Source organism: Brachyhypopomus gauderio, chromosome 15 (assembly GCF_052324685.1).
Source record: "Brachyhypopomus gauderio isolate BG-103 chromosome 15, BGAUD_0.2, whole genome shotgun sequence".
Taxonomy (NCBI): Eukaryota; Metazoa; Chordata; class Actinopteri; order Gymnotiformes; family Hypopomidae; genus Brachyhypopomus; species Brachyhypopomus gauderio.
Window position 1 is genome coordinate 16,572,829 of NC_135225.1, and position 25,642 is coordinate 16,598,470.

At 38.0% G+C, this 25,642-nt stretch overlaps 4 protein-coding genes across 5 annotated transcripts in view; 1 reads left to right on the forward strand and 3 right to left on the reverse strand.

Moving 5' to 3' along the window:
* anapc1 (anaphase promoting complex subunit 1) overlaps nucleotides 1-2,105 on the reverse strand; it is a 31,637-nt gene extending 29,532 nt beyond the window's left edge. Inside the window, exons 1-5 of the mRNA XM_076974449.1 lie at nucleotides 1,910-2,105; nucleotides 1,252-1,488; nucleotides 959-1,120; nucleotides 705-747; nucleotides 481-581 (exon numbers count right to left, since the gene is read on the reverse strand). Of these exons, the coding sequence (XP_076830564.1) occupies nucleotides 481-581; nucleotides 705-747; nucleotides 959-1,120; nucleotides 1,252-1,464 (519 nt within the window). The 5' untranslated portion in view covers nucleotides 1,465-1,488; nucleotides 1,910-2,105. The remainder of the gene's footprint in view (nucleotides 1-480; nucleotides 582-704; nucleotides 748-958; nucleotides 1,121-1,251; nucleotides 1,489-1,909) is intronic.
* Nucleotides 2,106-7,459: 5,354 nt separating this feature from the next.
* Nucleotides 7,460-9,936, forward strand: vip (vasoactive intestinal peptide). Its single transcript, XM_076974947.1, has 6 exons — nucleotides 7,460-7,601; nucleotides 7,943-8,047; nucleotides 8,400-8,504; nucleotides 8,700-8,831; nucleotides 9,086-9,194; nucleotides 9,436-9,936. Coding segments are annotated over exons 1-6 (462 nt in total). The 5' UTR covers nucleotides 7,460-7,599; the 3' UTR covers nucleotides 9,445-9,936.
* A 5,706-nt stretch (nucleotides 9,937-15,642) lies between these two features.
* fbxo5 (F-box protein 5) lies at nucleotides 15,643-18,591 on the reverse strand. The gene is made up of 5 exons (XM_076975033.1): nucleotides 18,407-18,591; nucleotides 16,866-17,529; nucleotides 16,695-16,785; nucleotides 16,432-16,611; nucleotides 15,643-16,228 (listed from the first exon to the last, which is right to left on the reverse strand). Exons 2-5 carry the CDS (start codon nucleotides 17,489-17,491, stop codon nucleotides 15,974-15,976), a joined length of 1,152 nt encoding a protein of 383 aa, XP_076831148.1. The 5' UTR covers nucleotides 17,492-17,529; nucleotides 18,407-18,591; the 3' UTR covers nucleotides 15,643-15,973.
* A 501-nt stretch (nucleotides 18,592-19,092) lies between these two features.
* On the reverse strand, nucleotides 19,093-23,029 carry mtrf1l (mitochondrial translational release factor 1-like). Of its 2 annotated transcripts, none has more exons than XM_076975032.1 (7): nucleotides 22,494-23,029; nucleotides 22,341-22,420; nucleotides 22,141-22,216; nucleotides 21,756-21,919; nucleotides 20,681-20,798; nucleotides 20,338-20,474; nucleotides 19,093-19,831 (listed from the first exon to the last, which is right to left on the reverse strand). In XM_076975032.1, the coding sequence occupies exons 1-7, from the start codon at nucleotides 22,912-22,914 to the stop codon at nucleotides 19,634-19,636; spliced, it is 1,194 nt and encodes a 397-aa protein (XP_076831147.1). In that variant the 5' UTR covers nucleotides 22,915-23,029; the 3' UTR covers nucleotides 19,093-19,633. The 2 variants fall into 2 exon arrangements, with proteins under 2 accessions (XP_076831147.1, XP_076831145.1); XM_076975030.1 differs by having other exon boundaries at nucleotides 22,033-22,216; nucleotides 22,494-23,028.
* Nucleotides 23,030-25,642: the final 2,613 nt, after the last annotated feature.

Here is a 25,642-nt window from a genome sequence, read left to right on the forward strand (position 1 = left end):
CAGCATTCTATCACAGTGCCCTCCATCACAGCAGAGCATTAACAGCATTAATTACCAAGGCAGCTACTTCTGTTGCCCAAATGATGGTGCTCGTTATCCTCAAGCCAGCCCAACTGTGTTGTCAGCCTGCCAATTCAGCCATTACGAGTTTGAGAGCAGAATAGACAAGATCTGGCCAATATCAGTCTGATGCTGGAAATTGAGTAAACTGAGATGATGACCCTTCTGAAAATCCACACTGGACTATCTAATAGTATGCTGTAGAAGATCAGGCAAAACATGCTTTGCATTACTGTCTGTGTGAGAGGTGGGAAATTAAGATGTAACCAAGACCAGTCTTTTTTTTCTATTTCAGGGACAAATGTTTACTCACTTAGTATCTCAATTCAGGAATAGACTTTTGTTTATTCTTTATTTTAAAGCCTTTTACAGAAAGTATAGCAATTATATATAATGTCTACTCAAATTTCAGTAACATACCTGAAATGGTAGTGGGGAGATGAAGTCTTTTCCACTTACAGTGTGTACATTTACACACGTGCTTTGGACTATGCAGACACTTTGTTCAATTTTGTCCTTTTCTGAAGTTCAAAGACAATATTCCAATATCACATTTTAAAAAACTGCATTATTCACAAGAATCAGAATTATGTGTATGTAAAGAGAACATAATCATAATGTACAGTAATGTAAAAGGTGCTTACTGTCTTTCTGGGACTGAGGAACAGTAAAATTACACCACAAGGCCTATGAAAATATGTTAGAACACAAAAGATACGGTTCTTCATGAGTTCATTATTTCAGGCATTGCAATGGATCAAAAGATCTTACACAAACTCACTCATGTTACTTTCTAAAGCCCATTTATTCATCGCTATTTATAAATCGGTTATTAGGATTTAAACTGTGACTAAGCGACTATCAAATATTTCCATAATCCTATAAGTATTGCTGATACCTGCTGCACAGGACTGTCCACCGTGAAAGCCTTATACACATAAGACGCTTGACTCTTGGTCCCACGGCTCCAGATGACCATGTGTCCGGCCACGTACAGTTCCTCTTCATATTCAACTTCTTCTGTTGCTACAGTTGAGCCCTTCCTAAGATGCCAATATTCCTGTAGAACAACACCATGGGCATCAGTGCCCCTCCTCTTATCTCAAGCATATATTTTTTATAAATAGGAAATTTAAACGAATTAAAATGACATACGATCGCACAAAGATCTAAGAGTCCTAATCCGTCTACCTTCTCTCGCTCTTGAAGGCTGACCTCCTGAAGGGACCCGACGAGCCCAGCAGCTCCGTCCGAGGCCCAGAGTTCGGAGGCAGGCTGCAGCTGTCGCAGCTGGAGGTTCACGGCGTTCGGGTGGTGTTTGCAGTGCTCACGACCGAACGGGACAAACGACTGCAGTTCCCCAGCGGCTATCATTGTGGCTCTCTCTTCATAGATGTTCGACATGAGTTCCGAATATCAGCATTATTTCTGCGAGACATCAGACTAGTTAGACCAACTAGGCACCTGGTGTCAACACTAGCAACCCTAAACTTGCCCCAGCTCGCATACTTATTTAAGGTTGTACTTTATATGTGCTAATATAATGTTGGAGATGTAAACATTATTTACTATCTAGCTGTCCTTGTATCCTATACTTTTATGTAAATAGATTGGCTAATTTAGCTCCTAGCTAGCTAATGAAGGATTAACCGCAGTTTTAGCTAGTTATTTAACTGATGTTTGAGTCTCTCGTTCTCATACACTGAGGCACAGTTGTGTGTGGTGTTTTCTTGCGTGTCTTCCTCACAAAGTCTTCAGTCAGCTTCAGAAACACCGCTAACGTTAGTTAGCATGCTAGCTACCATTAGCAGGTAACTACGCTATCAAACCATGACAGGCTGAAACAAACCTGGTAATAACGAATAGTCAGGCTCTTGTCTCGGAGTCCGTTCCTTTCCTTTAATCGATATATCCCCACGGCAATGTTTCAATGGTTAGGACCGGCATAAAAATAAATAAAAGTGAAATTACGACATAAAGTACAGTGAACACACATTTTCAAATGAACGCGGACATCTTGCCATCCCGTGAGTCTTAGCCACCACGCTAAGCCAATCACAACAAGGCATACGGACTTACGTCAGCCCGGATCTGACAGCGCGCGCTGTATCCGACACGCGCCGTATTGGGCAAGTCTGTTGATACAGTGTATTGCCAAAAGTATTCGCTCACCTTCCTTGACTCACATATGAGATGAAGTGACATCCCATTTCTTATCCATAGGGTTCAATATGACGTTGGTCCACCCTTTGCACATAGAACAACTTCAATTAAGTGGTTATTGGTGTACCTTAGTTATCAATTAAGTTATAACATTGGTATAAGCTCATAAATGTTTCTGTTAGTCAATCCAAAATATTTTTGTAATTCATATCTACCATTCAAACAGAGACATTATAACTTATAACATCAACATATATAGGACAATCATATTGGAATCAAGTTACACACATCTTTTTAAATCCCAACAGATTTAGTTGTACTGTGTTTAGTTGCTCTCGATCAGGATTGTTTTATACATTGTTGAAATTGACAGTTGACTATTTGAATTTGAATAACAGAAGTGACAGTTAAAGAGGTGGTTTGAGAACTAATACAAAAAACCTCTAATTGTGGACCAAATTATATTTATTTATAAGCAAATTGTTACTGCAGGCAGAATAAGGTTGAATGAAAAAGACAGACAGAGACAGACATGAAGAGGTAGAATTTGAGCATGTGCTTTTTGGTATTCAAATCAATATGTGACACAAGCAAAAGTCTGAGGGGACATGAGTTAAAGTCTATTTTTTATTACCAAAAATCTATTTTATGCCTTCCAGTCCTGGGGCAACAGAGAAGCAGTTGACTGAATAAGACCAGAGAAAACCAAAAGGTTTTGTTAATTAAATGTTTGTGATTTGTATGTTAAACATCTTTATGGTTCAGGTGTTCCAAAAATATACAATGCAAAAATAGAAATACAAAACAGTAAAGCTCTATTTATTATGTTTCATTGTCTGCATAAATAACTTCATTTAACTTAATTAATTCATTTTTAGTTAATCATGCATGCAGTACATTTGTAAAGAAAAGGTAAAACCTTCACATCATGCTTTCAAGAAGACACTGTGCTATTTGTTTGTGTGACATTTTGATGTATTTTTGTATTTCCTATACACTTGGACAGAATAGAGATCAATATGCACATATGATCCATATTTTTACAGAGGGAGAAAAACAATTCCCACCACCACTGTGCATTTAGAAGACCTCTTTAAAAACTCAACTGTCTTGCCTGTCCCTAGATAGAGTGGAACTAGGAGAATATCCTCCACCATTCTTATTTTACCCAATTACTTTTCAATAAAACTCCCTTTGCTCACATCTAGTGACCATTACCTATTAATCATGTCTTCAATTTGTGTGATATATTACTGGATCTACCTATTTCTTTCTGTTTTTTATGTTCCACACAAAGTAAAAGATGTAGCAAAATATAAAACTACAGATTGCAGGTCAGATGTCAGAATTCTATGCAAAGATCATGCATTTTGTAAAAATGTTGCCCTTTGGATTAAGAGCATGTGCAATACTCTTTTTCCAAATTTTGATGTAATTTGCAGTTACATAGAATACCACACAGATACTAACACTTAAGCATTGAAAATAGCAGTTGTGTTTGTCAAGTTTTTTATAAATCAAGAACTAGGATTAACTAATATCAGAGTGCTGTCCTAATAATCTAAAATAGGCAGATGTATTTTATGTAGTGGAAGGTATTTTGTGTAAGGCTGGATTTTATTAAAAATGAAATGTTGAAGAAATACCTTATGTTTCTGAAGAGTAAAGCCAAAAGGGTTATAGTGTAATTTATAATCACATACATTAAATGCATTATTTATCTTGTTAGCATTAGGGGACATATGGTTCAAAACTGTACAGATGAACCATGCAGAAAAAAGCCTTAATATGATTGGTCATGATGAGCAGAGGTCCCAGGAGCATTGTACCATAGACCTTGGCTTTGATTAGAGCCCTAATGATGCTCTGAAAGCATTACTAAACCTAATATCTTCCATGTGGTCAGAGATACAGATGCGAGTTTACAGCATTACTTTGTAATGTACTGAGACTTTGTCTAAGTAATCAAACACAGGGCTTTTGGGTGGTATCACAGTCATTATTCCAATTAGGATTTAATTGTGATCTTAAATGTCTAAGCTCCAGTTTTGGTCTAACGTAGTTCTAACAGTTGTAATACTACCAAGTTCTTCTCTTGTGGTAATTTACTGCAGCCTGTTCTACTTCCTCATTAATCAGTCATACAGAGTAACCCTGGCCCGTAGCATAGAGCAATGCAGATGAAATAATTTGGAACACTTTTAAGGTCAGTAGCGAGTAACAACTGTTTCTACAAAGAATTGTTTAAAACTAACTCACTGTAGGGACAAGAATACTCGTAGACGCTTCACCTGAGCTTTTCACAAAGTACTCATTTCTGTCTCAATGAATTTGTGAACAAATTCATCTCTGGGCGCCATAAGGCATATCCCAGTGATGTCTAGGAACTAGTCATGGAATGCAGTATTCAGAACTCCAACTTTCAACATATACATGAGCATCAAAGTAGATGTATTTGCGATCTATGATAATATTAACAGGCTTTCTCAATTGACAAACATACACAAAATCCTGCTTCAATCATGTTTTGTGGAATGAAATACATTCCATGACCATTTCTGCACATTTGGCCTATAACAAACTCCCAGCAGTTTGGGCACTAATGTAATGCTGCGAATAACTCTATTAGCACTGTGACTGAGTTAAAGGCTGAGGTTGAGCTGTAACACAACAAACTCAGCCCTCTCAATCTAATACAGAGAGACATATTTAACGTAACTTTTTACATTAAATGTAAAAAAAATGTAGTAACTTTTATTATAACTGAAATGTTAAGGAAATACCTTGTGCTTCTGAAGAGTAAAGCCAAAAAAATATAGTTTTATTTTATAATCACATACCTTAAATGCATAATGTATCTTACTAAAATTAAAGGACATGTGGATGAACCATGCAGAACTATTCCAGAAGAAACCCATTAGGATGCCCTGACTTCTCTGACTTCCATCTATATGTTCATCACAGTAGTATGAAAATGCAAAGAATGCAAAGATTCCTATACTTAATAATAATTAGAATAATTTATTCTTTCACAAGCCACTTTATGAGAAACAACTACACTGTAGATTCATCTTGGTGCATCTTGTAGATGTAAAATCTATAGCCCATCTTTTGCTATGTACAGTATGTGTTAGACACCCTCGAACCCTTCAGCAATAGTTAATTCTGTTACAGCACAGCCCAGACCCCTCCCTTTGGGCATGTCAATGTGTTTACATTCGTTATTATATTGTCGTTTCCATGTGTCTCTTGGGGTGTATGTGTGTTCATCTAGGCTGTTATTGTCATTCACGTCATTCGTTGCACCTGTCTTTTGTCTTGTTACTGTGATGTGTTAACGTTGTGTACATGCAAAGAATTCTCTCCACCTGGCATCCTGTTTCTCCCTTCTCATGTTACAAATTCTCAAGCACAGGGCCATTGTAGTCTGAATGCAAACAAGTGTTAACGGTATGTTGCGAATACTGTGGGCTGCCACCCACAACAATATTCTGCTCTGAATGGATGGAAGCTGGAAACAGACACAATACTGTCTGCAACTGTACAATTTAATGCACCTTCAAGCTAGATGCACATAGTAAAATTTGCTAGACCAAGTGCACATGAAAGGTATTCACTATACAGTATACAGTATACAGTATATGGGCATCAGAAATAACAGGTTGGGTTCTGGTTGAACTGGTTTTGAGTATAACATAATGCAGCATCTATGGATCAAGAATATACACTATATTGCCAAAAGTATTTGCTCACCTTCCTTGACTCACATATGAGCCTAAATAACATCCATATGACATTGGTCCACCCTTTGCAGCTAGAACAGCTTCAACTCTTCTGGGAAGGCTGTCCACAAGGTTTAGGGATGTGTTTATGGGGCTTTTTGACCATAATCCCCCCTCCACCAAACTTTACACTTGACACAATGCAGTCAGACATGGCTTGGATGCAGCTGCTCAACCATGGAAACCCATTCAATGAAGCTCTCTGTGCATAGTTCTTGAGTTAGTATGAAGGCAACATGAAGTTTGGATGTCTGTGATTGACTCTGCAAAAAGTTAACGACCTCTTCGCACTATGCACTTCAGCATCTGCTGACCTCGTTCTGTCAATTTACATGGCCTACCACTTTGTGGCTGTGTTGCTGTCATTCCAAAACACTTAGTTTGTTTCATTTTACTATAATACAGCTGACAGTTGGAATTCACTGAGTGACCCATTGTTTCACAAATGTTTGTAAAAACAGTCTGCATGCCTGATTGAAACACCTGATAACAATCATTTGGATGGGTGAGTGAATACTTTAGGCAATATAATGTACATCCTAACCTATTGTTTACTATAGTCATGCTTGTTTTGTGATCATTATTATACTATAGTGATCATTATTTTCATATGATAACAATGATGTATTGTGTAGTCTTATTTGGTGCACAATCAAACTGGAGTTGTGTTGTTTTGGAAAGGGGAAAACATGTTTCATAAGCACAGCTGTTGAGAAAATTACCTTTATCTAATTTGATCATTTTACTCCATCTGCAATCTGAAATCCTCATATAGGTTTGAGATGGGTGTGGAATGTGTGGAGTGTGAAAGCTGGAAAATTGATGAAGAGTGTCCTCTCCAGGTTTGAAGCAAGTGTCAAAAAAGGCCGGGAAAGAATTCCAAAATGGAATTATTTGTCAGATCATAATGGGTTTCATCACTGGAAACTTGTATGTAGGCTACCTCAAAATCCCTTATTATAGGGATTCAGTGGACAGTTGGACCAGATAATCTGGACTACATTCAATTATCCATTTTTTAAAGTTCTACATCATCCCAAAAAATGGTGCAAAAGGTCAATGTGGTTTGTCGCATATGTAAGTAATTTTTACATATGTAGGTTAGGAATCAAACTACTTTTATTTTAAATTTCACTGTTAATTACTAACTTGATCAACATTCTCAACCCACGCATTTATCTTGAATCACTTTTACTTTAATAAACCCATTCATCCAAAGTGACATGTGAGAACTTTAATTATAATGTGTAATGCCAAATATGACAAAAACGTCATTCTGTGCTTAGTAAAAACTTAAATTGCATTGGACTGCATCCATGAACTGAGCATGCCAGCAAACCAATGACGAACACATAAATCCCACTGGGACTCCTTTTATGACGTACTAGCCCAGATAAAATCCGATTGTGTTCCCATTTGAGAAGAATATTCAGATATATAAATCGAGACGAAGGGTGAGGCCACTCAAAGAGACGTCAGTCCTGGAAAAGAGCCTGGGAGTCTTCTTCACACAACTTCGGAAGATAGTTCATTTGATTCAGCACCACGGTCAGCGCTCGAAGGAAGCTTAATTCGCACATATTCACCTTAGCACATGTAAGTGCTTATTCTTTACTTGCTGCCTTGAATATGAACGTTTTAAACAAAATTTAATTATTATTTCCGCATACAGTTTGTCTGCATATTCGATTTGTGTAATTTCACTTCATTTTTTGTTGTTTTGTCTTTGCTTCAGCGCAGCCAAAACTACTCTTATAACTAAACTTCTTAACTAAACATGCATGTTGTTCAATTTCTTGTTCATGTTTTTACTTTATTCGTGCAAACGTTTCTTTTTATAACGTGTCACCGAGCAAATCGACCATCTAACACAATTAAGGATAGTTTAGTCTTAAAGTGAAACGGGTTTAGTGGGCAACTGTTCCCTTCCTGTGCAGGTTTAAAGCGATGTTACAAAGGAAAGGTCCCCAGCTTCTTCTCCTCATAGCCCTGTGCAGCGTCTTGTATTCACGGACTTTAAGTTTACCGTACGCCTCCATGAGGTAAGAATCCGTCAACATTGTCCTACAAATATAAGCTGTCGAAATAAACGCTTGGCTCAAAATATATGTTTTTAAACCCAAATAGTTATTTCATAGCGGAAATTAATGAGAAGTGGCTAGTTTATCCAGTAAGTGTAATTCTCTGTAATGCTCTAAAAGGATACTGGAATAGTTAATTTCGCAAGGATACATTTTGAATTGGTTAAATTGGTTCCGTGGGAATAATTGGTTCTGCTCTTTTAAATTATTATCGTGTTTTTTTTTCAAACAGTATGCAAGACATGATGTCTATGACATAATGTTTTTGTTTGCGTTTTTGTTACGTTTCTGAAGCATATATTTTTTTTTTCAGAGCCGCGAGACACGCAGACGGTCTGTTCACAAGCGGATACAGCAAACTTCTGGGACAGCTTTCCGCGAGACGATATCTGGAATCGCTGATCGGAAAGCGAGTGAGGTAGGATGGGCTGCGTTTGCGTTTAACCACATCAAGAATTAATCTGCGCTTGAAAACCTTTATAATACTGAAAATTCTCATTCTGCGAAACCACGATTTGTTTAAATGTTTTCACCCCCAAAACTGAACCCCAACCTCCTGCACCACATCCCAATAATTCATAATAACCCAGTGTTTCACAACTTTTCATTTTAGTGATGATCTGCTGGAAGAGCAGGCACCAGTCAAGCGCCACTCAGATGCAATATTCACAGACAACTACAGTCGCTTCCGCAAGCAAATGGCAGTGAAGAAATACCTGAACTCTGTGTTAACAGGAAAGAGAAGGTAGGCTTAAACAAAGCTCACCAAACAGAAAAAGATGGATATATAACTGGATATATAACTGTGACATATAACCCAGTGTGTTCAATGGGCCGTTTACCTAGATGTGATTAAATGTATTTATGGTATACCATTGCAAATTATTTTTAGTCTCGCATTAGTCTTAGTCTAGGTTTAAGAACCTGGCCATAACTGACCATATTTGTTTATGTTCTCATATGATTATGGCTGATTTTATCCTTGCGATATGTTTCCAGTCTAGAAGATGCTCCCACTGAGCAGGATGAGTCCACCGGAGGAGAGACAACATATCAGGAGAGCTATGACGATATAAACATAGATGAATTTCTAAACCATATACCATTGGTAAGCAACAAACACTACAAGATGAGTATGTACAGCACATAAGCTCTCAGGTTTTAACAGGTCATTTTAGTTCAATCAAGAAACTGTGTGTGTGTGTGTATGTGTGTGTGTGTGCGTGCGTGTGTGTTCTCTTCTCATTTTTTCTCCCTTTGTCTTCCTTCGTAACAAAACTGGTAAATCATCCTATATCAAATAATTTTGCATGCTTAATTCTTTCTTCTTTTTCCCTTCCATCTCTTAGCCACTCTGAGGATGACACCTGATAAGGAAAAAAGATTTATCAGTGATTGTCATATACAGATTATAGTAAAAAAAGAAATCAATATTTAATTCTAAAACAAAATGTCTCAACATGACAAAACACATAAAATGTAGTTACTTATAAAATCCATGTGTTTATAAACACTTTAAAGAGATTTGGCTCTGAAACAGACACATTTTGACATGTGCTCTGCAAATGGTAGATCAATAAATGCAGTGAAACCATAACACATTCAGAGAACATGGAATCAGACCTGCAGACCACAAGTGGAGTTTGTCAAATGGATCACAACACAGTTATATTTAGCTTGAGCAATGAGTGTTTATGTAATATGCTCTGATCTCCATGCATTTTGTAAATCAGAATAATTTTATAAGACTCTGTTGATGTTGCTTCTCTGCTGGTTGTCAGTGAAAGGGAACTTTAGGGGCTGGGGGGTAGGAGCATTGGAAAATCTTTATTTTTGCCATTCAAAGGAAAATAAAAGTTTGATGAGTCATTCAACTGTTGGCTGCTCTCAATGTCATTGACCAAATTCCAGTTGGTAATGTCCCACTATATTTCACTCAAGCTATGTGTAAACTGAAAAAGAAAGAGAGTGAGTGAGTGAGTGAGTGAGTGAGTGAGTGATGGGTGCATTACTGAATAGTTTAATTAACTGGAAAATTTTGGAAAACCAATTAATTATAGTCCTTGTTTACTCTCTACTTATCATTGTCACCAGGCCATTTTACTGCAGTTTGATGTGTTAAAATCAGATGTCAAATGAGTCAGCAATGTTTACTAGTGCCAAGTGCAGTCTTGAAAACTGAATCATAAATGTCAAAGGCTGCAGAATGTCATTCAAAGTAAAGTGCAAGTTGCAATTAAGTGGATTCCAAAATGAGAAAATATGTCTTATTATCTGTCAAGTTCAATTAATACAAAATTCTCATTTGGCCTGGAAAATAGAATAAAGATCTATAAACTATTTATTGGACATAGGACATGTGGGGAGGGGTCTGCCCTCACAGTGCTTGCCAAGATGCCAGTTTGCCAGTGCATGCCTGCTTTGTATTTACAGACTACATGGACTACACAGACTTTCTGTAAATACAGTCTCAAACGTATGATTAAAATCCTTTGTCTTGGAGATCCTTTAATACATCTTATCCACAATTACTTAAACTTCTACCTAAACTTTGCTTAAGCAGTTGTAATTTTCTTCTCAATTAAATTTGTAAAGGGTTTCCACCGTTGTTTACAGCAAGGCTTCTGGCTAGGCTTGTCTTGCTTTTTAGCTGTAAGTGCCAATATTAGCTATTATATTCCTTCCTTTCCAAAATGTTAGTTTGTCCATAGAGAATTAGAACTAAACAATAACAAATAATAATAGAAGACAAGAGGCTCAAAAATGTGTTTGTACTAGCTGATCTTCGTCTTTAAAGCTTTAAGGATGAAACAAAATCTAAAGGAAGTGAACCAAAATGGTAAAGAAATGGTGATGACTAAGCTTGCACACCATGTAATTTTCATATCTAACATCATACTATACTGTGCAAACTGTTAGTTAAACTGTGTGCATTTGGAAATAAGATTATGGGTGTGCCTCTGATGAAAACACAAAGGTGTTTTGTGGTGCTCAGTCCAAGAAAACCAGCAGAGACACACTTGCTGTAGATGTGTAACACAACTAATTGAATAGAACGTCTGTAAAAATGAAAAAGGTTGCCCACACATGATCAGAAATGTCCAGCAAAACTTTTGGTTGGTTGGTTCAGTATGCCTCAAAGAACTCAGGTGCACCAAAGTGGAAGTTTTGTGAGTCTCCCTGGATGCTGAAGTTATATATACATTGTGATCCAGTATCCTTTATCTCTAACAAAAAGAGTGAAACACAGAATTGGAGGTATTTGAGTCGGGGAAAGGGACACGCACGCGTAGTCTGAAGACTGAGAGACCTAATTAAATAAGTGCAACCAGCTTGGTTGGAATGCAAAGCAAATCTTTGCGGATAAGATTACCCACTCCTGGCTTAGGAGGTCCAATGAGGAAGTAATGTTCCCTTCTAATTACCAAGTGTGATGTGGACACTTTGGTACCATGGCTGTTTGGTCACACTCTGTGTAGTACACTATATGTCAAGTATGCAGCCATTTCAGACATAGTCCAAGACTAATTCATTGTATTGAATTGTGTGGTGTAGTGAGTGATTTGGCCAAGCTGCATGGAGACAGTCAGCTCGTTAGCGCTCTTTACCTCCAAGCTAAATGGACCGGGGGAATGTTGCTGGTAAAAATAGACAGGCCCCTGTCCACTACACTGACCAGAGCCCTCTGTTCAGGTAATTGCTGCCATTCCACTTAAAGCGATGCCCCCATAGAAATGGAAAGCTGGTAACCACTATTTTGTCTGTGTGTGCCCGAAAGGACAAAGACATACTTGTACAAGAACATCTTTTTTCCACCAATTCTTCTCTGTAATGTGCAATGCAATCTATTTAATACAAACTTGCTTTAATACAAACTTCTGATGATATGCAGAGAACCACATGAATGACCACAACTTTCATTTCTTTTTGAAGTGAACTATGGACAAACGACAACCTCTAGCACTTTCTACGCACCCAAGGTTTCCATCCCATTATTCCAATCTAAATTCCTGTTTTTGAAGGACTGCTACATTTATAGAATATGACAGAATGATCTACCTTCTTTGACGTGAAAACTGTTAGAGGCAAAAGGAAGTTCCCTGATACTTAGAGCTGCATTGTGTGAGTTCAGATGTTCTTCATCTGGCTACATCATACTCTCAGGAGTGGTCTTGAGGGTGGTGAAGTGTCTTAATCATGCTTAATAAAGCATTCATCTGTAAAACAATTATCAAAAAACAATATACAGTATGTAGATTAAAGATCAGTGGTGGCTTTAAGGTTTAAGGGCATTAATTAATCAGATTAAGTTGTTTCCACTGAAAATGGAATGGAAAAAATGAGAGAGAAATGATACTATAAACATTTTTCCATACATAAATCAAATAAACCCATTCTTGTAGGCTATTTACATATCCTTGTGTAATATAGGATCATTAGTATGGCTGCTGGGACCCTTTTTGATGAGATGCTTAAGGGTTCTCTAATGTAATTCGCTTGGCAAAATGACAGGAAACCTGATCAATGATTTTTTTATTTTTACTATGGGGTTGTCAGCCTGGCCCTTCTGATCTTTCTGAAGAAGGAACTATGGCATTGCTTGTAAAGCATCATTGTACATGATCCTTCAGCCCAATCACTTCAAATGGTGAGTACAAGTGAGACATGCATTGTGGTGAACCTAAGTGAAAATGCTTTTCAAGACTACACTCTTACAATTTCCAAAATAATTCAATGAGGTTGGCCTGGTCTACGAAGCCTACCCAGAAAGGAAACATTATAAACAGAATTTCCGGACAAGCTATGGGAGCAGGGCTTAATTTGAGCTGGATCCTGCCGGAACAGGATCCGGGAACTCTTTAATTTTGAAGCGTGCGTTCCGGTAACTGTCTGCCTCGATCCGGTAACATTTTATGTTGTCCGCTGTTTGCGTTCTGGCATCATTTGATTTACAAATTAAGCACTGTATGGGAGGTATGCCTGATTAAAAACATGCCTGCAGCATACATGGTAATTTTGCTTTGTCAACTGTATTTGTATTGAATTTTGCGCATTGCTGAGCTGTATTTTGAATCTATATTTATTTAAGATTGCTCTTCATTTTTCTTTTTTAGGGGGGTGTCATAAACAAGTGGCACCCATTTCATGGACTGGATAGAACTGGAGAATTATATAGAATGATGGAGCTCTAGTAGACCATGGAGTTTTCACATGTCAAGAGAGATATGAATGGAAGAAAACAGTTACATTCAAAAATAAAATATCACAATCACAGACACAATTACACAATAAGTGTGTCCCCAGTTTTTTAAGCATCTCTCGACAGGAAAATTGCATTCCTTTGCCCAAACAGGATGGTGCACCAGATGGTTGCTGCTTTTGCCTTCGTTGTAAAAGGGTGAACATGTGTGCATTCTCCGAACCGAGAAGTTGTAAACATACTGCTTGTCAAAGTGTGTCCAAATGACATGCATAGTTAGTTTAGTGCCTGCTAATTTAGTGTAATAAATGAGATACAATAATGTGGAGCCCCTGAGCACTTTTGCCTACAAAAGGTCAGTTCTGAGATTAATTATACTGCAGGAAAGACCAAATGATGAAATATCCTTAGACCCCAAACTATTTGACTTTTGATGTTTTTAAGATCAGACCATTTCTGTAGTTATTCCACTACTACTTATCTATGATAAAGCACAAACTACACGTACTATTATATGAATGTAGCATATACAGCAGAAATTAAATGGGGGGGGGGGGGAGTAGGCATAGAAGTGCCCCATAGGAATAAGAGCTACATTTAGGCTTTGCATTACGAAATGGCCTCAAGCACTGCAGTGACTGCACCTGACAATCTGCAGAGTGCCGTGTGGCAAAAGAACCATCAGCTGTGCACTGACATTTGCACTGAGAAGCGAATCTGCCACCAACAGCCTCATGGCCCAACACATTAAAACTGGTGCTGACATGCTGACATGAATGAAGCAATTGTACTAATTTCTGGAGGTCAGCAAATAGTACTTTTAGAAAGATTTATTTCAGAACAATTTCATATTAGCCATTGTCACAGCAACAGTGCATATTTACATTGCACTGATTGATATAATTTGGATCAGAAAGAAGTTGTTGTAGTTTTGTTTTACTGTTTTATGGGTCAAAAAGAGACAATAGATGTTTTATTAATTGTGTGCAAGAAAATCAGGAATGATTAAGGAGAAATGCAGTATCTATTAACATAGAGCTGAAAAGGAGTATACGTTGATCCAAGCACTGGCCCAATGTTAGTATTTACATTGGCATGACACTTGAAAATGATGAGCCAACATCATTTTGGCTGGCTGGTCTTCATTGGCCTGAAATCTATTGTGCTGGTCAGGCAATGATTAGAAGTTTGTCAACACAGCAGAGCAAGGACAAAGCAGTCATTTTACAACATGAAAAAACTTTAGAATTCATAGTGGAATTTCAACATTTAGAAAAGCTGAACCTTTTCTAAAAGAGATACCAACTTATTTCTGAATGTAACCAGTCTCACCTGTCAGGGCTTATCTTGACGCTTTTCAAACTTAAGAGCCAGCACCCAAAGAAGTAGATTTTTTAAAAGTATAAACTCAACAGAACAATTATGAGAATGATCACAATGACTTTTACAAAGACACGAGTCAACAGCAAATGTATATAACTCGAGTTAAACTACGAGTTGCCGGGAATAAGTTACTAGAATGACTAGAAATGCACTTTCAAAGAAACGAACCACTTCCAATGCTTAATATGTTGTGTGCACTGAGGGGGGAAATACATTTTAAGTAATTACTGTATATGAAATTGTGAAATAGTACAATTTGCACTTGGATATGCTTGGGAACTGTAAAGCAAAAGGTCTGCTAGTAAAAAAAAATGTACGTGACTGGCTCAAAGTAAACATGGAACCTATTTACAGAGAGCAGCAGTAAATAGGGAATTTGAGATGAATGAATTGAGATTCATTGCCTATAAAGAATTTAGTTCTGGATTCTTTGAGAAGCACATTTCATCCAAAGCCAGCGGTTTTTTTTTTTTTTTTAACCAGCACGCTGCATAACCAGAGGCAACATAGCAATATTAACTACATTTTTCAGGTATTGTGCATGGAGCCAATCATTACATAGATATTTCATAACTCCACAAAAGACATTACCAAATGTTATGTGGAATTTGTAAACTGATATGAATTTTGTAACTTTCAATACTTGATATTTAGCGCCATCTAGTCAGCAAATGAAATAATGACAATTTCTTGACATCAGTTTCACATTCTGTGACCAGAATATTTATGGCTAAAGCCAGCCTTAAAAACGAAGCAGTTTTAACAATGAAGAATTAGGCTTAAATGTCACCCAAATGGGGCTCAATATATGCTGTTTCATGCATTAACACTGGTGTGCCCAGTAAAGCAAACGATGATCAAAACAGTGAAACCTGAAAAACATGATGAATGTTTAAAGGATAATTGAGGAAGGCACAGACCTTCATAGATCAATAGTGAAATATTTTGACAAATTGCAAATTGAATAAAGATGTAAAAATATAGGTCCCTTTATTCAGCCATGTAAATATTTACAGTTTGAACTGACAAAGCAAATGCTATTCATTTCATTTACATCACCTATAAACTGTACAAATTTAAATGGTAAAACATTACAACATGAATCACTTGAGCTGTTATATCCTTTTTTCATTGGCAATCACTATAGTAATTTACAAAAAAATTTACAAATATTAGCTAATACCACATACTGTACGACCTAAACATTATAAAACGGTTCAGAATGTAAAAAGGTGATTGTAAAAGTCCTTTAAAAATAGAAAAAGAAAGGAAAAGGTGCGATATGTATGCATTCCTTCACAAGCTCAGAGCCGTCGGACACTGCGTTTGCTGCGGGCTGAACCCGCGATGAGTGCGTTTTGCGAACGTGGTGACAGCCGGACTACGCCCCTCTGACAGGGGGCAGAGCCATGGTAGGCTGACTGACACAGTGAGCAGAATTCAAAGAGACAGCTGGCGCGCGTACACATGGCCCTTTGCGCGGCGGGATTGAAGCGTGCAGGAGAGCCACAGAGACGGCAACACCTCAACTCCTCGTGCACTTTCAGAGATTTTGCTGCCTGTAGGAAAGTAAAATGGGTTAAGTCAGGTCTAGCATGAGTGAGCAAGATAAAGACTGCAGCTCAAAATCAGACCTCTTATGTGCCAACCTATAGTAAAAGTTAGATCTGCCATATTACAAATGAAGTTGCTGCTAGTCCCATTTCTGATGCAACAGAAAACATGAAAACTGTGATGCCTACAGAACATACAAATCTCTCACCTCAAAAAACTCAGTAAAGCGGCTTGACTTGGGTGTGGTTAAAGTGTTATCCGTGTGGTGCACGGTCTTTTTTGCGGGCTTGTGGACAGGGGTGGAGGAGGCCACACTCTGCAGGCAGGAAAACACTACCCTGCTAAGGCCAACATTTCTGGACAAAGAGCCCACTGACCTTCCTGGTGCCTGCAACCAAAGCGAGAAGACAAACGTGAGACCAAGCAGACAGATTTATTTTTTTAACCAGTTCATCTAAATAGACTTCTTACCTTTGGCATTTTCTCTGCTTGTCTGCATCTCTGAAGGGCTCTCTCATCTTGGCAAATTATTTTCAGCCAGGTCTTGCTGACCAGCTTGCAGCTGTAAAAAGTAATACCGTTTTAGCCCATAGTGCATATTAATATTGTGAAAAATATTGGGCTAGAGTAAAGGGAACTTACTTTATCAAGTCCGACTCGTCCAATAGGACTAGGATCTTGGTGAGGACGTGTTTCATATCTTTCTTCAATAGGCCATAAAAAATGTCCACATAATCCAGACCCATCTTTCCCCCAATTACGTTATGGAGGCTATAGTTTTCGGCTATCTTGTCAACGACTGTCCAATCGTAGCTTTGGTTTTTTCTGTAGCTTTTAGCCAACTCTTTGCATACCTCCTCCTGGAATTTCAGTACAGGAAGGCAAGCCGATGGTGAACGAGAACATACATCTGGAGAAAGTCTAGATTCTATTTCCTGTCGACATCCCTCCGTGTCTGCATCTCCGTGATCGATTTGGCTGTTGTGAAGCGAGAGGTATCCACTGTCCTCTGCTGAACCACAACTGCTTAAAACAAGTTCGCTGCCATATATATCCTCCACGCAACAAGGCTTTTCTTCGCAGTTCTCTTTATTGTGAGGACCCGTGAGGTCTTCTCCATGGCGGGAGATGCCAGCAGAGCGCGGGGCGTCTCCTGACTGGGTGGCGCATATTTTTGGCGCTGTGGCGGGTCCCTTTAACCGTGTGGCGTCCTCCACTTTCTCATTTTCTGTGTGGCGCGATGTTTTACTCCGGGTGAGACACTTCATGACTGTAGTCGACGTTTGGTTACGGCGTATGGCCAGGACTGTAATAAATAAATACAAATGAGAGCGGTTAGCTACCCGTGTTAACTTTATTTAAATAACATTACCTAGCCCAGGCATCATCTGGTGGAATAAATAGCAAACAAAAAGGTCAACAAAATTAGCTGGTTAGTGGGTCATCCATCAGCAATCTGAAATCATATTTCAAATAAGTTTTCAGCTGTAGTCTTTGTGTTGGCCAACTAGCATCTAGCTCTCCTATAGCTGCCCTAGCAAAGTTAGTTAACCTAGGTCATGAAATTCAGAGTCAACTTAATTCACTTTATTAATTCAGAGTTAACCGCCAACCACAGTACAACCACTGAATCGTCTTCATCAATCCTACATTAACGCACTTTTAAGGCTCAACCTGCGATACGACCGCATTTGTTTCGATGACCTGATACTCGGTGGCTACATCGTTGTAATGATAGCGTAGCCAACCAGTTAGCTAGCTAGAATTTACACCAAGAAAACACGTACGTTATACAAGTCAACATATTTGACTAACCTAGTCATCTATCTATACATTAACGTTGACGGTGCCGAGTGTTTTATTTATCTTTATTTATCTCGGGTTCATCATCAAGCTACGGGCTACTTTACGCGCCTAACCCAGCTAGGGTTAGTTAGCCTGGACGAGTGGCCCTGGACAGATGTAATCTATGGGTAACTAGGCCAAAAGTGGCAAACAATGCAAGATATTACAAACATTAGACTCATTAGACACGTTACACTTGGTGCTGGACACTAACCACCTAGTAAAGCAGCGTTAGTGTTGCGCAAGCTAACCAGCCACATAGTAAATGGTGTGAAATACTCAGCTTACATGCAAAGACGTTGTAGAAACTAACAAAATAAGCTCTTTTTACATCTTACCTCGAAAAGCAATCACCTTTTTTTAAAACGCAAAAAAACCAACGTTTCTTGCGCTAATTACACATAGTTATCTAACTCGAGGTACGCGGTAAATCCAGAAGCTATGAACTGCACAAACGAAACGAGTGAAAAAGCGCCAGTTGCTAAAACGTTTGAATTCCGCGTCAAAAAACAAGCGGACCAATCAGAGCGGGGTTCACTACCTTTAAATTCATTACAGCGAATAGGAGACGCGCTCAGAGTGACGTGTGACATGTCGTAACGCATAGGTCCACCTAGCAGCAATACCGCCCACAAACGACGTTGCTAAAGTCGTGTAAGGTCTCATTTGCATTTTATTATAACACCTGTTCCGTTGTTTTATTTATTCGGTATGGTTTTATTATTATTATTTAGGACTTTGTAGACAGGATTCTGTGTGCAAATATCCGTTTATATGATCACTTATTATATAAAGTTTACGTTGTAGCCGCCTTCCATTACTAAGGTATTTCACACCCCAAGGTGAAATGTGTGAAGTACTTGATAATCCAAATGCTTTTAAGAATAGTTTCAAACGTTTTCCAAGACAAATAACTCCATACTAAAAAGACCATACTCAGAGTATAGACCATAGATTTCTCACATCAAATTAGTCATAGTCTTAGTCAAGATCACATTGGGTTTAGTGGCATGAATTCTTGGAATAGGTTTAAATAACATTTAATTAAATTGCTTAATCAATAAACAATACACAAACAAATATATTATGATGTACAGAGTACATTAAAATGTACCATAATTTGGTGCTTACAAATGTCACCATTTGAAAAGATAAGATGAACACACAATGGACATTTTCAGTTGGCCTGTTTTGTTTGTCTTGGTTGTGCTTTTCTTTCAGGAGACACCAACACAATGGCCTGGCAAAAGCTTTTATACAAGAGTAATAAAATCACTAGATGTCAGCATTGCTTAGCTCCATCTTACTATCAACAGTACCAACCAAAAAAATACAGGTGAAACTAACTTTGGGCTCAGTACAGCAGCATGTTCGAGCTGAATAAAATATAAATTGTGTACAGCACAAATCACACACACACACACACACACACACACACACACACAGGCACTAGCTATATACAGCACATATATGAGCACATGTATAAGCACTAAATATGGCACTGTACTTCCCCCAAATGCATTTATGACAAATTTTTTAATTTGTCACAAAATGATCTATCCAATTCATTTGTCCTCCAGGATGTCCATGAGATCTTCTTGTTCAGAAAACTGCTGCAAAGATGCACTTAACTCATCCAAAAGTTCCTCCCCTAATAAAAAGCCATGTACACCAAACAGAGATTTCCCAATGCGATGGTCAGTGACTCTGTCCTGAGAGAAGTTGTAGGTCCTGATTTTTTCTGATCTGCCTTTGGTTCCAATCTGTTACAACAGGGTAAACTTAAAATATGTACAAGGTACTATGCAGTTACAAATCAAATTCAGTCCTTATGACTTTCACCCCATGGCTTGCTCATTAGGGACCTGGACCCATGCATTTAGAAAGCTGCTTTGTGACAACATATGTGGTAAAAAGCACTATATAAATAAATTTAATTGGCTATTCAGCTGCCAGCACTCGGGTGTTGTTAGAACAGAAGTATGGCAAAGCTGGTTATTAAGGAATTGATTGGAGACCTCTGTCTCAGTGCATGTTCGATACATTAAATGCAAACAATTCTAAATCATTCTATACAAATGAATAAAAATTTAAATACAGTAACCTCATTTTGAAAAGTACTCAGAATGCACAGATGCACCCAGGCCTTATAGGAGACTAATAGCAATAGGCTTAATACAAGACTAAAATTGCTTTGTAGTTCAGAAATCTATTTAATATTGAATGCTTGTATTTTCAATCCTTTCTTAGCCATAAATCAGTACCATACCTGGAGTTTGCGAGTCTGGTATCTCTTACTGGTGGCCTCCTCCAGCTTTGCACTGTAGAGCTTGGCCCGCAGCACCTTCAAGGCCATCTCTTTGTTTTTGATCTGGGAGCGCTCCTGCTGACACTCAGACACTATGCCTGCAGTTCCAAAAATTACAAGGAATTTCCATACTGCAAACTGGAGTCTTGCATTCAACAATCTGAATTATTATAGCAGAATTATTATAAGTGCATGACTTTACAGTCTACTGTAAAGGACTAAATTTAGGGAGACCCAGATGAAATCAACTAGAATTCCATGGTTTGAAGAAAAGAGCATGTATTTATGACCTGTTGACATTTACCTGTGGGTAAATGGACAATCCTTACAGCACTGTCAGTAGTGTTAACATGTTGTCCTCCAGCTCCACTGGCTCTCTTTGTCTCTATCCTTAGGTCTTTAGGGTTTATAGTAAAAGAGATCTGTGGATACATTGCAGTATAATCACTTAATTAAACTCTTAAGTAACTTTCAGGCATATGCATCAAGGCGTCTTCCAGATAATCCTCTTCCTATATGATGTGCACTAAGCTCTTTTCCAGCAAAACACTACAACATGATGCCACTATCCAAATGTGTTGACGTTCTATAAAATCATCTTATTTCCTTGCTATATAAAGCTCATCATGACCAGACTAGGTTTTGTTTTATCTGACCAGCAAACACCACCAGAAGGGAAGGCCCCTCATTGCAGGTCTTCACCAGGACTTCAGCCTGGTTTTTTTATATTGGTTTTAAATTAGGGGATTATATCTAGCATCAAAGCATTTCAGTGTGGGACTCTCTAAATGGTGTGTATAGATACAGTGGAAACCGATGCCTCAAATAACTTAATCAGTTTCTTTGTTGTTGTCTTGGGGTTTAGCTGAACTTTTCAGAGGAAAGACTGTTCAGCCCTTAAAGTTCCTTTTTGCCTACTTTCGGAACAATGCAGTGTCTGTGGTCCTGAGGTTTTTATAGTTGCATACAATTGTTTCCTCAGATCTTTGTGACACTAACTTGTACCCTCGTAACTCCGAATTATGTCAGTTGGCCAATCAAAGCTCCTATAGTCATTACATCAATTTCTACACACTTTCAGACAATGTAAAGCAACAATCAGCTTGATCTATGTAAATTTTTGACCAATTATAAATCTGTCTCTAAAAGACAGACTTAAAATTACCTTTGATATGAACAACATAGATGCCCTAACTGACTTTGCAAAAGAAATATAGGGTTTTGAGTTTTAATGTCTTTAAGCCTGAAACTGAGCACCCTGGTTAGATAAAGAACAAGTATAACTGAAATACACACATTGTTTACAGTTGTTAAGTATAAATAAATAACATTACTGATACATTATTCATGACCGTTCATATATCCAGGATTTTTCAGACCTCTGCTGGCTGTGGTAGTATTGCCACAGTCATCGTGCTGGTGTGCACGCGTCCTTGCTTCTCCGTCTTTGGGACCCTCTGAACACGATGGACCCCTGCTTCAAACTTCATCTTCTTATACGTCAATGGGCCACTGATACTGGCTTTGGCATGCCTTACTCCACCTGAGCAAGGATGAGAGACATGAGACATTAGCTGTAATTAATTTTTCCCAAGCCAACACCACAGACCCAAACAGTTGTGTCCTCATTAAACTTTTGGTAGAATTAAAACTGACCTATGTCACTTGCCATGAATTCCAGAATGTCAAAGTTCCAGCCATGGAAAGCAGCAAAGTTCCGATACATATCAAATATCTCAGCGGTAAAGAGCATGGCTTCCTGACCTCCAACTCCAGCTGTAACCTCTAGAACCAGATCACTCATATCCGACTCTTCCTCAGGAACCAGCAGAGAGAGAATCTACAAGCATTAAAAGTTGGATTTTTTTATACTACAGAAGGACAATCTTTTTATAATCTGCATACTTTTCGTTTATGTTGATTAAAAATGCTAACGATTAAATATATAACATGTAGGAACCTACTGTTTGTTTCGTTTCTTGAATGGCAGCTTGACAAGCCTCCATCTCGGTCTGTGCAAGTTCGCGCAGATCTGGGTCATTCTCTGGAGAGAGCCGAAAGTTAGCGACCTAACCTAGGACAGCTGCCTTGGCCATGCACGTTAAAGATCTTCTTACCTTTCAGTAACGCCTCATTCTCGTCGAACTCCCTCTCTTTTAATTCCAAATCCTTAATTTCTCGGATCAACGGCGCTAACGAAGACATTCTTGTCCTTTTAGTTCTCAAATCCTCGTTGTCCGTTTGTATGTCTGCGGCGTTCACAGCCTGCAAACAGTTTTCGTATTCTGTTTCTACTTTCTTGAGGTAATCATGTAGCGATTTCTTGGAAAAGATCTCGTCCACCGTCAAAATTCTTGTGACCATAGCTGAGTTTGTAACATGAATGTTTCGTTGATGTATTAACAATTGCCAAAAAGTCTGGTTTGCAATTGTGGAAATACTCGCCGATTCCCTGAACGGTCTTGCGTAGTTTCTTATTTGTTTTAAAACAGTCAAGCTGAGTAACTGACGCATAGGAACCATTTTCGCGATGGCCATATCAAGTCAGTAGAATGAAATAAAGTTTAAATCACACTACTCTCATGTATTTCTCCAAACCTTGAACTACTTGCCATCCATGCTTGCGACAGAAACTAAAGTTCATTATGTTTTATTTCCGTGTCAGGTATATTTCACAATAAAAGTTTTTTTTTTCTAAACCTGAAAAATGGTCGTTTACGTTACTCGATGTAAAATATTAAGGAAAAATCAAGGTAATCCATTTTTTGTCAAGGAAATTAAAAAATAAGGTTTGTCAAGGAAAACAAAATAAGTCACAGACTTAATTCCTATTTGGTCTTCAACAGCAAATATAGTATGTGTAAAAATAAACAAAGCTGCATCTAAACCATTGACTGATCTAAACTACTAAACTACTATAAACATAAACTATGAATGCATTGCTTCAACATATGGTTGCATTACCGATTTTTCCAAGTAACTGCTTTTTATTTGATACTAAAACTAATAATTACAATAAAATAAATTTAAACAAAAACATGTACAGTAAAACAGTCTGTATTATTTCATTAAATAATTTTATTTATAATATTTAATTGAGCTGCTCTTCACTAGTAACTGAGTTCTTGAGATGACCTATTTCCTATATGGTTAATAGGGATGTAACCATAGAACCACTCCAATCAGCTCATTTTGTGATACCTGAAATTTCTTTAACTACAGCCTTGATAAGTAAATCATACAGGTATTACTGACATAATGAAAGGGATTCAATACCATATCTGATTCTAGCAGCTTTAAACAATTCCTACACAAGAATTGTGCCTGTCTGCCAAGAATTGTAGTCCATTAACTTTTTGAGCACTTTCAAAGCCAGACCTACACCACTTATACCATTATCCAAGACAGAGGTTCTAGGTGAAATAACATTGTTTTTAATTGTTTTAATAGTTTAGGCCTTGACACAAACATAATTGATTCTGTTTTGCTGAAATTTATATATAGCTTATTCACAAAACCATGCAATTTGCTTTAGAAAATTAATCTCTAATCGTTCTGAACCTTGAAATAAATTGTCATTTCAATACAAAATTCTTAATAAACTGTGTGCATTTACACATGCATGTTCATTTCTAAAACTCTTAGATGCAACATCGAAGATGGAACCTGGCTGATAATTTCCTAGGTCATTTCTGTTTGCTTAAAAAAATTATTTTCACAGTTTTCATGACAAATGGAAGTGCTTTGTTAAAGAGTCCAGCATTGTGTATTCACACCATGGCAGAGCTTTTTATTATTTAATAAATCTATTTATTAAATATATATTGCAACCAGAGTTCTTGATCACATCAAACCAGTCCTATCAGCCTTGCATTGCCTCCCAATTACATTTTGTATTGATTTTAAAATTCTTCTACTGACTTAAAAAGCACTGCACGGGGTTGCTCCTCATTACCTCCAGGAAATTATTTCCTATTATGAACCCCCACGTCCACTAAGATCACAGGGTGCTGGCCTCTTATTAGTTCCAACAATTAATAAGGTAACAGCAGGAGGAAGAGCTTTGGAATTCCACTTTGGAATAACCTTCCAGAATGTGTCCGGGCCTCTGAAACATTCTCAATCTTTAAGTCTAGGTTGAAAACTTACTTATTTAGTTTAACGTTTGATAACTAATGTGCCCCCTTAGATAAAGGTACAGATCCAGGGGTTCATGGGCAAAGGGTTTTATGGTAAACTGGGGTGCTGGTGCTGTTATCCTGCATGTGGTCACTCAAGTTTTTTGACGGTGCCGTGGATGGATTCCAATGTCTCAGAATGCTCCCAAGTCTGTTTTATCTTCTGGTTCTGCCTTTTTAGCTAGGCTGTAATAATTTAATTTAATGCCGGAATTGCTGCCACACTACAGAAATGTTTAAATTTCATCTGTCCCACATATGATCCCATACAGAGCTAATTTTCCCTGTTTTACTTTTCCCGAGAAAAATTGAGATGAGGAGAGACGAGCCTTTCCCGAGATCCATCCTGGTCAGCCACCTCCTCCCTAACCAGATATGATGAAGGACCAACCCACTGCCCTGACAAACCAGTGTGGATGGAGTATAAACCCACTGCCCTGGACCCTCTCACTGCCCAGAATTCTCCCCTGCTATGACTACCATTACCAACCATCAAGACGTTTAGGGCTGAACAGAGGTGTCAATTCCAGATTCAGAAAGTAAAAGTCCTCACCAGAATTTTGCTCAAGCTTGCTAGATTTTCTAATTAGTGCAATCCAGGTAAAATTAGTGGAATCAACACAATCCAGAAAGCCTGAGCAAAATCCTAGTGAGGACTTTTACTTTCTGAACCTGGAATTGACACCTCTGAGACTGAACAGGAATTGCAGTGGGGAAAATAAGTATTTAGTCAGTCACCAATTGTGCAAGTTCTCCCACTTAAAAAGATGAGAGAGGCCTGTAATTGACATCATATGTAGACCTCAACTATGAGAGACAAAATGTGAAAAAAAATTGAGAAAATCATTTTGTCTGACTTTTAAAGAATTTATTTGCAAATAATGGTGGAAAATAAGTATTTGGTCACCTACAAACAAGCAAGATTTCTGGCTGTCACAGACCTGTAACTTCTTTTTAAAGAGGCTCCTCTTTCCCCCACTCATTACTTGTGTTAATGGAACCTGTTTGAAGTCGTTAACAGTATAAAACAGACACCTGCCCACAACCTCAAACAGTCACACTCCAAACTCCACTATGGTGAAGACGAA

Coding starts and splice junctions, on each gene's coding strand:
- fbxo5 (XM_076975033.1), bottom strand. CDS start 17,491: ATGAAGTGTCTCACCCGGAGTAAAACATCGCGCCACACAGAAAATGAG. Junction 16,786..16,865: donor GACGAGTCGGACTTGATAAA/GTAAGTTCCCTT, acceptor TACTTTTTACAG/CTGCAAGCTGGTCAGCAAGA. Junction 16,612..16,694: donor AAGCAGAGAAAATGCCAAAG/GTAAGAAGTCTA, acceptor CTTTGGTTGCAG/GCACCAGGAAGGTCAGTGGG.
- mtrf1l (XM_076975030.1), bottom strand. CDS start 22,914: ATGGCCATCGCGAAAATGGTTCCTATGCGTCAGTTACTCAGCTTGACT. Junction 21,920..22,032: donor ATTCATGGCAAGTGACATAG/GTCAGTTTTAAT, acceptor ATCCTTGCTCAG/GTGGAGTAAGGCATGCCAAA. Junction 20,799..21,755: donor TACTACCACAGCCAGCAGAG/GTCTGAAAAATC, acceptor ATGTATCCACAG/ATCTCTTTTACTATAAACCC.
- vip (XM_076974947.1), top strand. Junction 8,048..8,399: donor TTACCGTACGCCTCCATGAG/GTAAGAATCCGT, acceptor TTTTTTTTTCAG/AGCCGCGAGACACGCAGACG. Junction 8,505..8,699: donor CTGATCGGAAAGCGAGTGAG/GTAGGATGGGCT, acceptor TTTTCATTTTAG/TGATGATCTGCTGGAAGAGC.